The sequence below is a fragment of the Schistocerca gregaria genome, chromosome 6, assembly GCF_023897955.1.
Source record: "Schistocerca gregaria isolate iqSchGreg1 chromosome 6, iqSchGreg1.2, whole genome shotgun sequence".
NCBI classification, from domain to species: domain Eukaryota; kingdom Metazoa; phylum Arthropoda; class Insecta; order Orthoptera; family Acrididae; genus Schistocerca; species Schistocerca gregaria.
The window spans coordinates 490751107-490763900 of record NC_064925.1 but is presented as its reverse complement, the minus strand read 5'-3'; the positions used below and the strand labels follow the sequence as shown (position 1 = coordinate 490763900).

Sequence of the window (12794 nt, the reverse complement as noted above, 5' to 3'; positions counted from 1 at the left end):
TCCATTTAAAGCTGTCCAAGTCAACTGTTGGTGGTGTGATTGTGAAGTGGAAATGTGAAGGAACAATCAAAGATAAACCAATACCTGGCAGACCTCAGGTACTGATTGAACAGGGACAGTTGGGCATTGCAGAGGGTCATTGTCGAAAAGTCTCACGAATCAGCAAAAGGAATCAGTTATGAGTTTTTCAAAGTGCTACCAGCATTCCAGCCAACACAATGACTGTGCGTTGGGAGTTAAAAATATAGGGGTTCAATGGTTGAGCAACTCCTTATAAGCCATAAATTTCTGTAGTCATTGCGAAGCAACACTTAAGGTGGTGTAAAAAGCACTGCTGGACAATGAGTGACAGGAGATGACTGGTTTAGAGTACTGAGTTATGTTTTGCCATGTGGAAATTCAGTGGAAGTGTTTGGGAGTGGCGAATGCCTGGAGAACATTACATGCCATCACATTACTGCCGATACGTAAGGAGGAGGTGGTGTTACAGTATGAAAGTGTTTTTCAAGGTTATGGTCTGGTGCCCTTACTGTACTTGAGAAAACGCTAAATGCAGGATGATGTGAAGACCTTTCACAGTATTGTGTACTGTGCACAGTAGAGGAAGAGTTCAGAGACGATGGCAGTTTGTATCAGCATTACAGTGCACCCAATCAGCATCTGTGAAGTAAGGGTTTGTGGACAATAGCATTCCTCAAATGGACTGGCCTCCCCAGAATCCTTACTTGAGCCCAATGGAACATCTTTGGGATGAGTTTGAAAGTTGACATCCCTCAAAGTTGACATCCCTTTGTACCTCAGTACCCAACATCACTATCTTCTCTGGTTTTGGCTCTTGAGGATGAATGGACCGCCATTTCTCCACAGATATTCATACATCTCATTGAAAGTGTCCACAACAGAGTTCAAGTTGATTGGATTGAAGAGTTCCTAGATAACAGAACGCAACATGTCATTCTCAATGGAGAGAAGTCTTCCGAAGTAAGAGGGATTTCAGGTTGCCGCAGGGGAGTGTCATAGGACCGTTGCTATTCACAATATAAATAAATGACCTTGTGGATGACATCGGAAGTTCACTGAGGGTTTTTGCAAATGATGCTGTGGTATATCGAAAGGTAGTAACATTGGAAAATTGTACTGAAATGCAGGAGCATCTGCAGCGAATTGACACATGGTGTAGGGAATGGCAGTTGAATCTCAATGTAGACAACTGTAATGTGCTGCGAATACTTAGAAAGATAGATCCCTTATCATTTAGCTACAATATAACAGATCAGCAACTGGAAGCAGTTAATTCCATAAATTATCTAGGAGTACGCTTTAGGAGTGATTTAAAATGGAACGGTCATATAAAGATGATCGTTGGTAAAGCAGATGTCAGATTGAGATTCATTGGACGAATCATAAGGAAATGCAATCCGAAAACAAAGGAAGTAGGTTACAGTACGGTTGTTCGCCCATTGCTTGAATACTGCTCAGTAGTGTGGGATCTGTACCAGATGGGATTGATAGAAGAGAGAGAGAGAAGATCCGACAGAGAGCAGCGCGCTTCGTTACAGGATCATTTAGTAATCGTGAAAGTGTTACAGAGATGATAGATAAACTCCAGTGGAAGACTCTGCAGGAGAGATGCTCAGTAGCTTGGTATGGGCTTTTGTTGGAGTTTCGAGAACATACCTTCACCGAAGAGTCAAGCAGTATATTGCTCCCTCCTATGTATATCTTGCGAAGAGACCATAAGGATAAAATCAGAGAGATTAGAGACCACACAGAAGCATACCGACAATCCTTTCCATGAACGATACGAGACTGGAATAGAAGGGAGAACCAATAGAGGTACTCAAGGTACCCTCCGCCACACACCGTAGGGTGGCTTGCGGAGTATGGATGTAGATAAAGGCACCCGTTATTAATCTCTACCAATAGGTGTCTGGATACCTTTGATGAGACAGTATAATGTAGCCAAGCTTTCTTTCTTGCGGAAAAAAAAAAAAAAACTAGGTGCCAGAAGTGTGTAAAGAAAGTCTGTTTTGATGATTTCACATTTCATATATATTATATTACTTGAAAATTCAGACTCTTGTTGTCAATTTTGCTCTTACATAAGTTAAGTTGTCTCTTAAACATAAGAAAGTACTTGCAAACATAGTGTTTGTTCAGAATGGTGTACAGTTCATTATTACTTGGTTGTTGTCCCTTCAATATGCCACTAGGTGAAATCATACATTTTTAAAATTTATAAATGAATTTCAAAGGAAGTATTGGATTTTGCTTTCCATGTTAAACTGTTATGTTTGCCACAAACATATCTTCTGAAGTAATAAATTTACTTGTTTTTCTCCTGTATGAATTCAGTTACTGACATGCTGTCTTTCACTTTTTAAGATTTTAAGGTGCAGTTATAGAGAAACAGAAGTTTTACATTGTAATTTTTCTGTCATCTGATGTACATACATTTATTTTTGTTCCAGTTCTTCAGTTTTTATAATTGAGTTTTAAATGAAACATATTGCATATCCTGAACATGGAACATATTGCATATCCTGAATGAGATTTTCACTCTGCAGCGGAATATGTGCTGATATGAAAGTTCCTGGCAGATTAAAACTGTGTGCCTGACCGAGACTCGAACTCAGGACCTTTGCCTTTCGCGGGCAAGTGCTCTACCATCCGAGCTACTGAAGCACGACTCACGCCCACCCCGTCCTCATAGCTTTACTTCTGCCAGTATCTCATCTCCTACCTTCCAAACTTTACAGAAGTTCTCCTGCGAAACTTGCAGAACTAGCACTCCTGAAAGAAAGGATACTGCTGAGACATGGCTTAGCCACAGCCTGGCTAATGTTTCCAGAATGAGATTTTCACTCTGCAGCAGAGTATGCACTGATATGAAACTTCCTGGCAGATTAAATCTGTATGCCCGACTGAGACTCAAATTCGAGACCTAAGCCTTTGCAGGCAAGTGCTCTACCATCTGAGCTACCGAAGCACGACTCACACCCGGTCCTCACAGCTTTACTTCTGCCAGTATCTCGTCTCCTACCTTCCAAACTTTACAGAAGCAGATGGCAGAGAAGGTTTTGAGGTTGTGAAGGAATAAAGATATATGTCTTGGCCCTGAGTCCAAAACATGAAGATATCATCAATGAACCTGTATCAGTCTAGACACCCTCAAAACTAATTCTGATCTACTCATCCCACCTGCAGACAAAGGTTCCACCACTACTTTTATGAATTTCAGTGACTACCTTGCAGAAGGACTATGCCAATTATCTGACTCCTCCACCTTGACTTTGCCAGAGTGAACCCATCCCAGAAGTACAACGTAACCTCCAGTCCATGCTTAAAGCCCTTCCCAGAACTTCTCCCCTGAATCCATTTTTCTCCTCACTCCTGTGACACCCTACCTTCTACATGCTCCCCAAAATCAACAATCCTGGATGCCCCACTGTGTCTGCATATTGTCGTCCCCCCCCCCCCTCCCCCCCCACTGAAAGAATTTCGGCCCTCCTTGACTAAGACCTCCATCTAATTGCCCATAATCTAGCCTCTGACATCAATGATAGCAACCACTACATTTACTGTCTCTCCACCATCCTCACCCCATTACCTCCTGGATCCTTACTCGTCACCGAGTGAGTTGGTGCAGTGGTTAGCACACTGGACTCGCATTTGGGAGAATGACGGTTCAATCCCACGTCCGGCCATTCTGATTTAGGTTTGCCGTGACTTCCCTACATCACTTCAGGCAAATGCCGGGATGGTTCCTCTGACAGGGCACGGCCGACTTCTTACACCATCCTTCCCTAATCCAATGAGACCGATGACCTCGCTGTTTGGTCTCTTCCCCCAAATCAATCCAGTCCTTACTCATCACTTGTTTTCTCCACATCTCTATACACCAACATCCCTTGTGCCCATGGTGATACTGTTATTGGTCACTACCTTTCCCAATATTCTCCAAACTCCACACTTCCTCGCACATCTTACCAATTTTACCATAACAATATTATGAGAAGGAAAGTTGCTACTCACCATATAGTGGAGATGCTGAGTCGCAGATAGGCACAACAAAAAGACAATTGTAGCTTTCGTCCATTAAAGCTTTTGTCGACTATAGACACACAAATGCGCACGTGTGTGCACGCCCACATCACACACACACACACACACACACACACTCATGCAAACACAACTCACACATACGACTGCAGTCTCAGGCAACTGAAACCACACTGTCAGTGTGGTTTCAGTTGTCTGAGACTGCAGTCGTGTGTATAAGTTGCATTTACGTGTGTGTGTGTTTTGTTGACAAAGGCCTTAATGGCTGAAAGCTACAATTGTGAAAGTCTTTTTGTTGTGCCTATCTATGACTCGGCATCTCTGCTATATGGTGAGTAGCAACTTTCCTTCTCATAACATTGTTACATTCCATCCTGGATTTTTCATTGTTCACTTTTATCCTAACTCACAACTACTTCTCCTTTCAAGGGAAGGTACACAAATAAATCCACTATACGACCATTGGCATCCCCATGCACCTTCCTATGCTGAACTATTTATGGACCATCTAGAGGAGACCTTCCTAGCCTCCCAAAACACTAAACCCCTAGTCTGGTTCAGGTGCATTGATGATATCTTCATGATCTGGACTCAGGGCCAAGACTCCCTATCTTTGTTCCTTCACAGCCTCAATACCTTCTCTCCCATCTGCTTCGCATGGTCTTCCTCAACCTTCCTCCATCCATACCTCTGTCTACATCAAACCCACCAACCACCAACAGTACCTGCATATCGACCGCCACCGTCCCTTCCAAATGAAAAAACCCCTCCCATACAACCTGGTCACCTGGGGACAATGTATCTGCAGCGAGAAGAACTCATTTGCCCAGTATGCTGAGGGTCTAACCAAGAGCTTCACAGACTGGCACTATTCTCCAGACCATTTCCTCTCACACCCCAAATCCTCCCACCCCTGCAAGAACCAGTCACATAGGAATGCCCCCTTCATCACTCAGCACTACCTTGGATCGGAAAAAGTGAACAACATCCTTTGCCAGGGCTATTATTACCTATCATCATATGCAGGTATGAGGGACATGCTACCCCAGATCCTTCCCACCCACCTTAAAGTGATGTTTCGTCATTTACTCAACCTCCACAACATTCTAATCCAACCCCATGCCACTCCCAGTCCTAACCCCTTGCCACAAGAATCATTTCCTTATGGAAGACCCAGTATAAGACCTGCCCAATTCATCCACCCACTACTTCTTTTTACAGTCCTTTCACAGGCTTATGCTGCCCCATCAGAGACCGGGCCACTTGTGAAAGCAGTCATGCGTATACCACCTCTGCAGCAATCATTGTACAACTCTTTACCAATCAGCAGTCCACGAGGATGAATGGCCACTGCCAAACTGTGGCCAAAAACAAAGTAGTTCACTACCTGTGCCATCTGGATCCTCTCCTCCACTACCAGCTTTTGTGAACTGCACAGATGGGAGTTATCCTTACAATAAATTCTCTGCTCCTGAAATTATCTCGGCCTCAACCTATGGTAACATACTGTCCCCACACCTTCTCCCCCACAGTTTACAACCTCTCTGTCCTGCCACTTCCTCCCTATTCTTGCCTCTCACGGCCTTTGTGTGCCACTCTCTGCCAATGCACCTTACCTTTTTCATTCTGTCCCCGACACCCTTCCCCACTTCCCTGTTCAACAGCCTCCCGACACTTTGCCTGTTAGCAGTCTAGTCTCTGCACGCTTTGCCATACAGTTGCATTGTGGTGCAAGCTGCCACAGATGACAATTGTGTGTGTGTTTTTCTCTTTCTTCATTATTACGAATGGTCGCATTCATGATCTATAGAACAAGGATTAATGTAGGTATGTATGTATGAAGGCTGAGGCCGAAAGGTACTGTGTAAGTGTCTTTTAATTGTGCCTGTCTGCAACTGAACGTGCCATCTTTACGGTAAGTAGCACTCTTTCTTTTCCTTTCATTCTTGATAGTCCAGTCTGTAGTTTCCACTGTTTGATTTTGTAAATAAAGTATTTATGTGGTAAAAGTGAGCAGTAATATTGTTGTGTACAGTAGATAACCACACATGTTGCAGAGTCTCCTTTAAGGATTTTGCAATTCTTATACAAAATTCTCAGCACATTTACTCCTTAATGGTTTTTGTCACTGGTCATAAATATAAGTTTCAGTGGAATCGTCAGGAGTGCCCAGTATGATGGGACCACTGTTATTTTGCTGTATACATAAATGATCCAGCAGACAGCCAATGTCTTTTTGGTGATGATGCTGTGGTGTATGGGAAGGTGACTGTAGGAGGATACAGGATGAGGTAAACAAAATTTCTAGTTAGTGTGATGAATGGCAGCTATCTCTAAATGTAGAAAATGTTAGTTAATGCAAATGAAAAACAAATCTGTAATATTAGGATACTGTATTAGTAGTGTGCTGCCTGATGCAGTAGTGTTGATTAAATATCTAGGCGCAACATTGCAAAGCCATATCAAGTAGATTGAGCATGTGAGGATTGTAGCAGGGAAGCTAAATAGTCAACTTCATTTTATTGGGAAAATTTTAGGGAAGTGTGGTTAATTTGTAAATTAGACTGTTTATAGGAAACTAGTGCAACACATTGTTGAGTACTGTGCATATTGGATTAAAGGAAGACACTGAAGTAACTCAGAGATGGGAAACAACATGCAATTAGTATGGAGATGCCTTGGGAATTAAAATTGGAATCACAGGAGAGAATGCAATGTTCTTTTCGAGGAACACTATTGAGAAAATTTATAGAACTGGCATTTGACACTGACTGCAGAACGATTCTACTGCTGCCAACATACACTTTGCGTAAGGACTGGGAAGGTAAGATTAGAGATATTAGAGCTCGTATGGAGACACACAAACAGTTATTTTTCCCTAGCTCTGTTTGTGGGTAGAGCAGGAAAGGAAATGACTTAATGGGATAGGTCACCCTCTGCTGCACACCATACACTGGCTTAGAAGAATCTAGTAGAGGTAGATATAGATGAATTTTGGTTGGCACAATGGTAATACAAGAAGAAATAATTTTCTTGTAGACTTTGTTTCCTTGTTACACTTCAGAGGGAAGTTACATACTTTAGTGCAAAGCTAGTCAACAAGCTCCCATCTGACACAGTGCAGGAAATTGGTAATCCTTACCAGTTCAAACAAAAGTTAAAAACATAAGTCCATCATTTGTTATTCCTACAAACTGTGTTCTTATTTAGATTCAAGGACTGGCATGGCAAGTAACAGTGCTCATTGCAGAATTGCATGGTAAGCAATAGTGTACTGTAAACAGGCCTAAGTTGATGTACAGCATGTTTCACAATTCATGTTACATACTTCTAGAAGTTGTAGAGGGGCTTAGTAGATCAAGTTTTATGTATGAACCCATTATTTTTTATGCAGTTTGCCTGTTATGACAGGCTAACCACGTTCATGAATGATACGTTGACACAGTGTCAAGTGGTATCCTCTCTTTCCATCTGCCTTGTTTTCATGCTTCCTGATGATGCATCAGTTGACCTTATGGTGACTAGTACTGCAGTAACAGGGTGCCCGAGTACACATTTGCAGAGTACAATGGTACTTTGGTACCCCTCACCATAAAAGAAGAAAAGCTCATTGTCTGTACCACAAGTACTTTCCAAATCATGTGATTCCATCTCATCCCATGTTTGTCAGAGTAGACAAAGGCTGCAGGAAAGTAGGAAATTCCCAAGTAATGGAGCAAAAATTGTGGTGCTCCAAGAACACACTGCACTGTTTTATTGGAAGTGGAAGTGCTTCATCAAGTTGAAGAGAACTCGTTGATGAGTACTAGAGCCATTTCATGTCACTTGGATGTGTCTCACTCATCTTTCTGTCATGTTCTGCATGAACAGCAGCTCTACCTATATTACCCTCAGAAGGTACACACTATGCTCCAGGTGGATTTTGTGCCATGTTTTAATTTCTGTACTTTGTTTTTACACCATTGTGTGGATTTTCCTCAGTTTCCAAGGCAAATTTTGTTTATTGATGAAGTGCATTTCAACAGGGAAGGTGTTTTGAATGATTGAAATAGCCACGTTTGTGATTAGAAAAACCCAAAAGTCACGTGCACGTAAAGATTTCAGCACACCTTCAGCATCAATGTCTGTGCAGGTATCTGCGATGACTGTGTGATTGGGCCATACATCCTTCCTCCCCCCATAAAGGGTGCCAAGTACTTGACATTCCTGCAACAAGTGCTGGCAGAGTTTTTTGAAACTTGAGCCATTGGACATTCATTTTGAATTGTGGTTACAGAATTATGGTGCGGCAGTATATTTTTCAGTTCACATCCAAAACCATCTGAATGTAGTGTACAGCGACAGGTGGCTCGATCAAGGTGAGCATGCTTGGCCACCAAGATCCACAGATTTAACACCTTTGGCAGCTGTTGTAATATCACAATAAATAGGAGGGAAATCTGTACATCTTAATTCCTTGTAACTTGGAAACTAACCATTTCCAGGCGTGGGTTTGTATGTAAAACTTAATCTACTAAGTCCCTCCTACAGCCTATACAAGTGTGTAACATGAATTTTGGAACACCTTGCAGGTATGGATAAATATTTTCTTAAGAAGATACCAGTGTAATCAAGTAAATATTAAGATACCAACTGAAGATAAACATCAGCTATTTAATGCAATTGCACCATTTTTTCTCAAAATTGTGTCTTTTCTTTCACTTTACTTGCTTATGTTTAGCTGGCATAAGCACAAATAATATTAACTAGTGTAGTTATTATTTACATAATGTTTAGGTTAAATTTTGAAGAGTTGTTTTGCGTTTGTTAATATATTAGTTGACTTATCCCTTTGCCTAGAATTTCATCATCATCATCTTCTTCTTTCTAATGTGTTAAATTTGGAATTCATCAGATATAATTTTCATTTCAGATGGTGAGAAGACTTGGAAAGGACCATACTATTTCATTCAGGCTGCTGATATTCAGTTTGGGCTGATTGATCATTACATTTTGAAACTAACAAATCCAGGTTGGGAGAAAGAAATTGAATTAGCTGAAAAATCAGTAAAAAAAATCAATAGTCTGACACCTAAGCCAAAATTTGTTGTTATGTGTGGAGATTTATGTGATGCTGTGCCAGGTATGTTTTAAGTATTTTTTGATAAACAGGAATTTATTTCTTGTTTCTTGAGTTTGGTTTTCTATCTGTATATGCAGGGTATTCACAACTATTGTAAGAGAAGGAAGTATTAATAAGAAAAATAAAAAAATAAAAGAAAAACTGTGAACTGTACCATAAAATCTTCTCAGGTTGACAGCCAAGTCAATGTGTTATTCTCTGGCGAGGTTTCAGAAAATTTCTTACTTGCCATCTTCAGGCAAAGAAGATGGCAAGTAAGAAACTTGCTGAAACATCGCCGGAGAGCAACATATTGACTCAGCTGTCAACCCGAGAAGATTTTATCATCAAGATTCGCTGAGAAAGCCTGCATTCCCATGGTTCACTGGATGACATGCGTGGACATAAAGAAAGAAATTTAAAAAAATATTATTTTAATTAGCTGTAAAGTTAGCACAGTGTTAAAAAGAACATGGTAAGACATGTGGACACACCAGTAAGAATAAGGTTGCTTTTAAAATGGAAATGGAGTTAAAATAAAGTAAATTCTTTTTTTGGGCAATGACAAAAGAGATTCAACAAATGGTATTGTTGGAGACAGTAAAAATAAGTTCATGTTTTCTTATTGCTATAGGGCCCGTCTGGCCGAGGGTGGGACTTAGTGGTGGGTTGGTGGGGCCCAGTGACAGACCGGTTGCTGAGAAGACACTTTACTGCTTTTAATTGCATTTGTTCATAGTCAGTGAGAGTCAGGCATCCCCATGCTGACATGGCAGTCCAATGATGGTAAGCAGGCAGTTGGCCCTCACCCCAGATGAACGGTACTTTTGATGGCACCCGATGATACACATGTTGGCTCTAGAAAGTGAGCCAGTGGTCTGTCAGTTGTCTGAGGCTCGTGACAGCGGCTTACTACTTGTCCTGTCACTCCTCTGATGTTGAACACCTGTGCCCAGATGTGGCTCGCGTTTTCCACAGTGATGAGGGATGACTGCTGTGCCTGGTGCATGACCTGTTACCTCCTGGCAGACATCTGGCAGCAAGTGGTGTAAATGGCAGGCCTGCTGTGCTGCAGCACCAAACCCTCAGGGTTTGCTTAGTGTGACAGGCTGCTGCCCTCTCCTGAACTTGAACCCACGACTGCAAGTGGCGGAGCCCAGTCGTCTGGTCGTCTAGCATCATCCTGGTGTTGTGACAGTACTACTGGGCTCCAAATGCATCTGTCTCAAAATTCAGAGTTATATCCATAGAGCATTTGTTGCACTGTCGCCCGGCTCTCAGTCACCTAGCTTGTAACATAGTTCTAGCCCTGGTGTGGTGACACCGTCCTGCCCACTTTGGCTATTACTGCTGCACAGTGCTGGCTTTGCAGAGCACGGCTAGCTTATCTTGCAATCCTTCTGCACGCATTTTGCTATAACGTAAACATCACCACACTTTGCTTACCAGCCATCAATAGCTAACTCAATGCTCCACAGCAGCTTCTTACAAATTTAACCTGAGACTAGTTAGTGGCACTAGATGACCTGGTAATTGGTAATTATAAGAAATAGGAACAAGTCGAAATTATTGCTTGATTAGATAGATAAAAAAATGGTCTGATATTTAATAATGATGAGAAAATGGAGAACTTATAGGCTTACCTTGAATTACTTGGAAAGAATCTTGACCTACATATGTTAGAGAAGGAGAATAAGATAAGGTTTGCTAGCCAATATATTACAAGAAAAGATAGAATGTTGACTGAGAAAGCAAGTAAGCTGGCCGTAGTTTATACTCCTAGAAAATGAAACGACTACATGGAGTGTTACATAAGATGTTCTGATGATAAGAATGGTTGAAAACAGACCTCCAGAAACAGAAAAAAAAATTTTTTTATGTGAGAAAGCAGAAAATGTGTCTGCCTGGAAGTAAATGATTATTTTTATTTAAAAATGGAGGTACATTAGATCAGTACACTATGACCAACAGTTTTTTCTGGTGAGCAGATTCTGTCTTAAAATGTGATTATGGGAAGTCTGCAGAATGCTTACCTACAGCTGTTAGAACCTGTTCATTGGGCCCAAAACTTTTTGTATCAACAAATTTCTTCACTTGTGAGAATGAATCGAGATAAAAAGATCCCACATCTTGACTCAAGGGTGGATGTTGTGGTAATTCATTCTTCATACTCGAAATCAAATCTGTATATGGAATATTTTGACCAGGAGTTCCGTTTTGGAGAGTTTGGCTACCTGGTGCAAGTCTTTGGTGACTTGAATATCAATGATGAACTGGACAACTCACAATCTGCAAGCGGAGAAAATCTCTGACCCAGCAGGGAGTCTAACCTGGGCCCCTCGCATGGTCCTCAGCCATGTTGACCACTCAGCTGCAGAGGCGGGTACTTCATACCTAATAATTCATACTTAGTTTCTAAGTTTTACCATTACTATGATACTATTGTGGATAGGTGCATTGTCCTGATGACATTTCAGTGTATTCCCATGTTCTTTTTCTTTTCATCACATTTGTTCCAGAGACTTACGTAGTATCTGTAACATATTACTTTACCGTCTGCAGTGTATTCAGTAAGAAGAATCTTTCTGCATCTTGTAAAGTACTAACACAAAATTTCTAGCTGATAACGATGACTTTGCTCCTTTCGGTGCAAGGCCACCAGCCACTAGCTTCCCTTCATTGCTTTATTGTTGTTTCATTCCTGGGACCAAGCAAAGGGGTATATTGGTTAATACATTTCACTGGCATTTGGGAGTACATTGGTTCAAATCCCAGTACGGGCTCTCAGTTTTTGGCTTTCCATGATTTCCCTAAATTGCAGATGTCAAGATTGTTTCCTGTAAAAAACACATGTGATTTTTTCCTTTAGGGTAAGTCTTTAATGGCAATGAAATCAAAGTGACATTAAAGTCTAATCTTTCTTCCTCCCCCCCCCCCCCCCCCCCCCCCCCCCCCCCTGGTGTGTAGTGGTGAACCCATTGCCTTACTCGCAGCAAGAAATTGCTGAACAAAATCAGTTTGTTTCCAAAATGTTTATTTCAAAACTATCTGAACATTGCTGAGAAATTCAGTTTCACACTTTCTGTTGCTCGTCGTTCAACAAATGAGCCACAGATTTTTCATTAATATTTCTCATAGTTATTCTTTGTGTAAAATATATCACTTGCTTTCTTTTGATATGCCTTCATCATAAGCTGTTTCAGCCATTGTTTATTGCCAGTTGTCCAATACTGTGTTGTGTAGTGCATTTTTCAGGTGTTTTCCTTTATGGTTTCAGTTTTGATATGTTCTATACATGAATTAATTTTAAGAGAAGTATAGCCATTTTTGACTCTATTTACCCATTTCTTATCAGGTGAAAATGAAAGAACCTTGTATGAGCTTATATTTGTGATAATCTTCCCAAAACAGAATTTTACTGTGGCACAGTATTCTGTTGAATCCATTTGAATGAAACACACAACACATTGTGTAAACAAAACTCTTCTGGAATTAAAGTTGACACTTGTGAATGATTTTCATGCAACAATATAACTACTAAAATCATTGATATCAGTGCGATCTGTGTACCAGAAAGACATTTTCTTCTTGATCCTATTTTTTTACTATGTCAAGTGTATTGTATTTCCAG

At 41.0% G+C, this 12794-nt stretch overlaps 1 protein-coding gene across 1 annotated transcript in view; it reads left to right on the top strand.

The window, feature by feature from the left end:
* LOC126279075 (serine/threonine-protein phosphatase CPPED1-like) overlaps window positions 1-12794 on the top strand; it is a 124792-nt gene that overhangs the window by 62384 nt on the left and 49614 nt on the right. The window contains exon 3 of the mRNA XM_049979533.1: window positions 8975-9184. Coding sequence (XP_049835490.1) covers window positions 8975-9184 — 210 coding nt within the window. The remainder of the gene's footprint in view (window positions 1-8974; window positions 9185-12794) is intronic.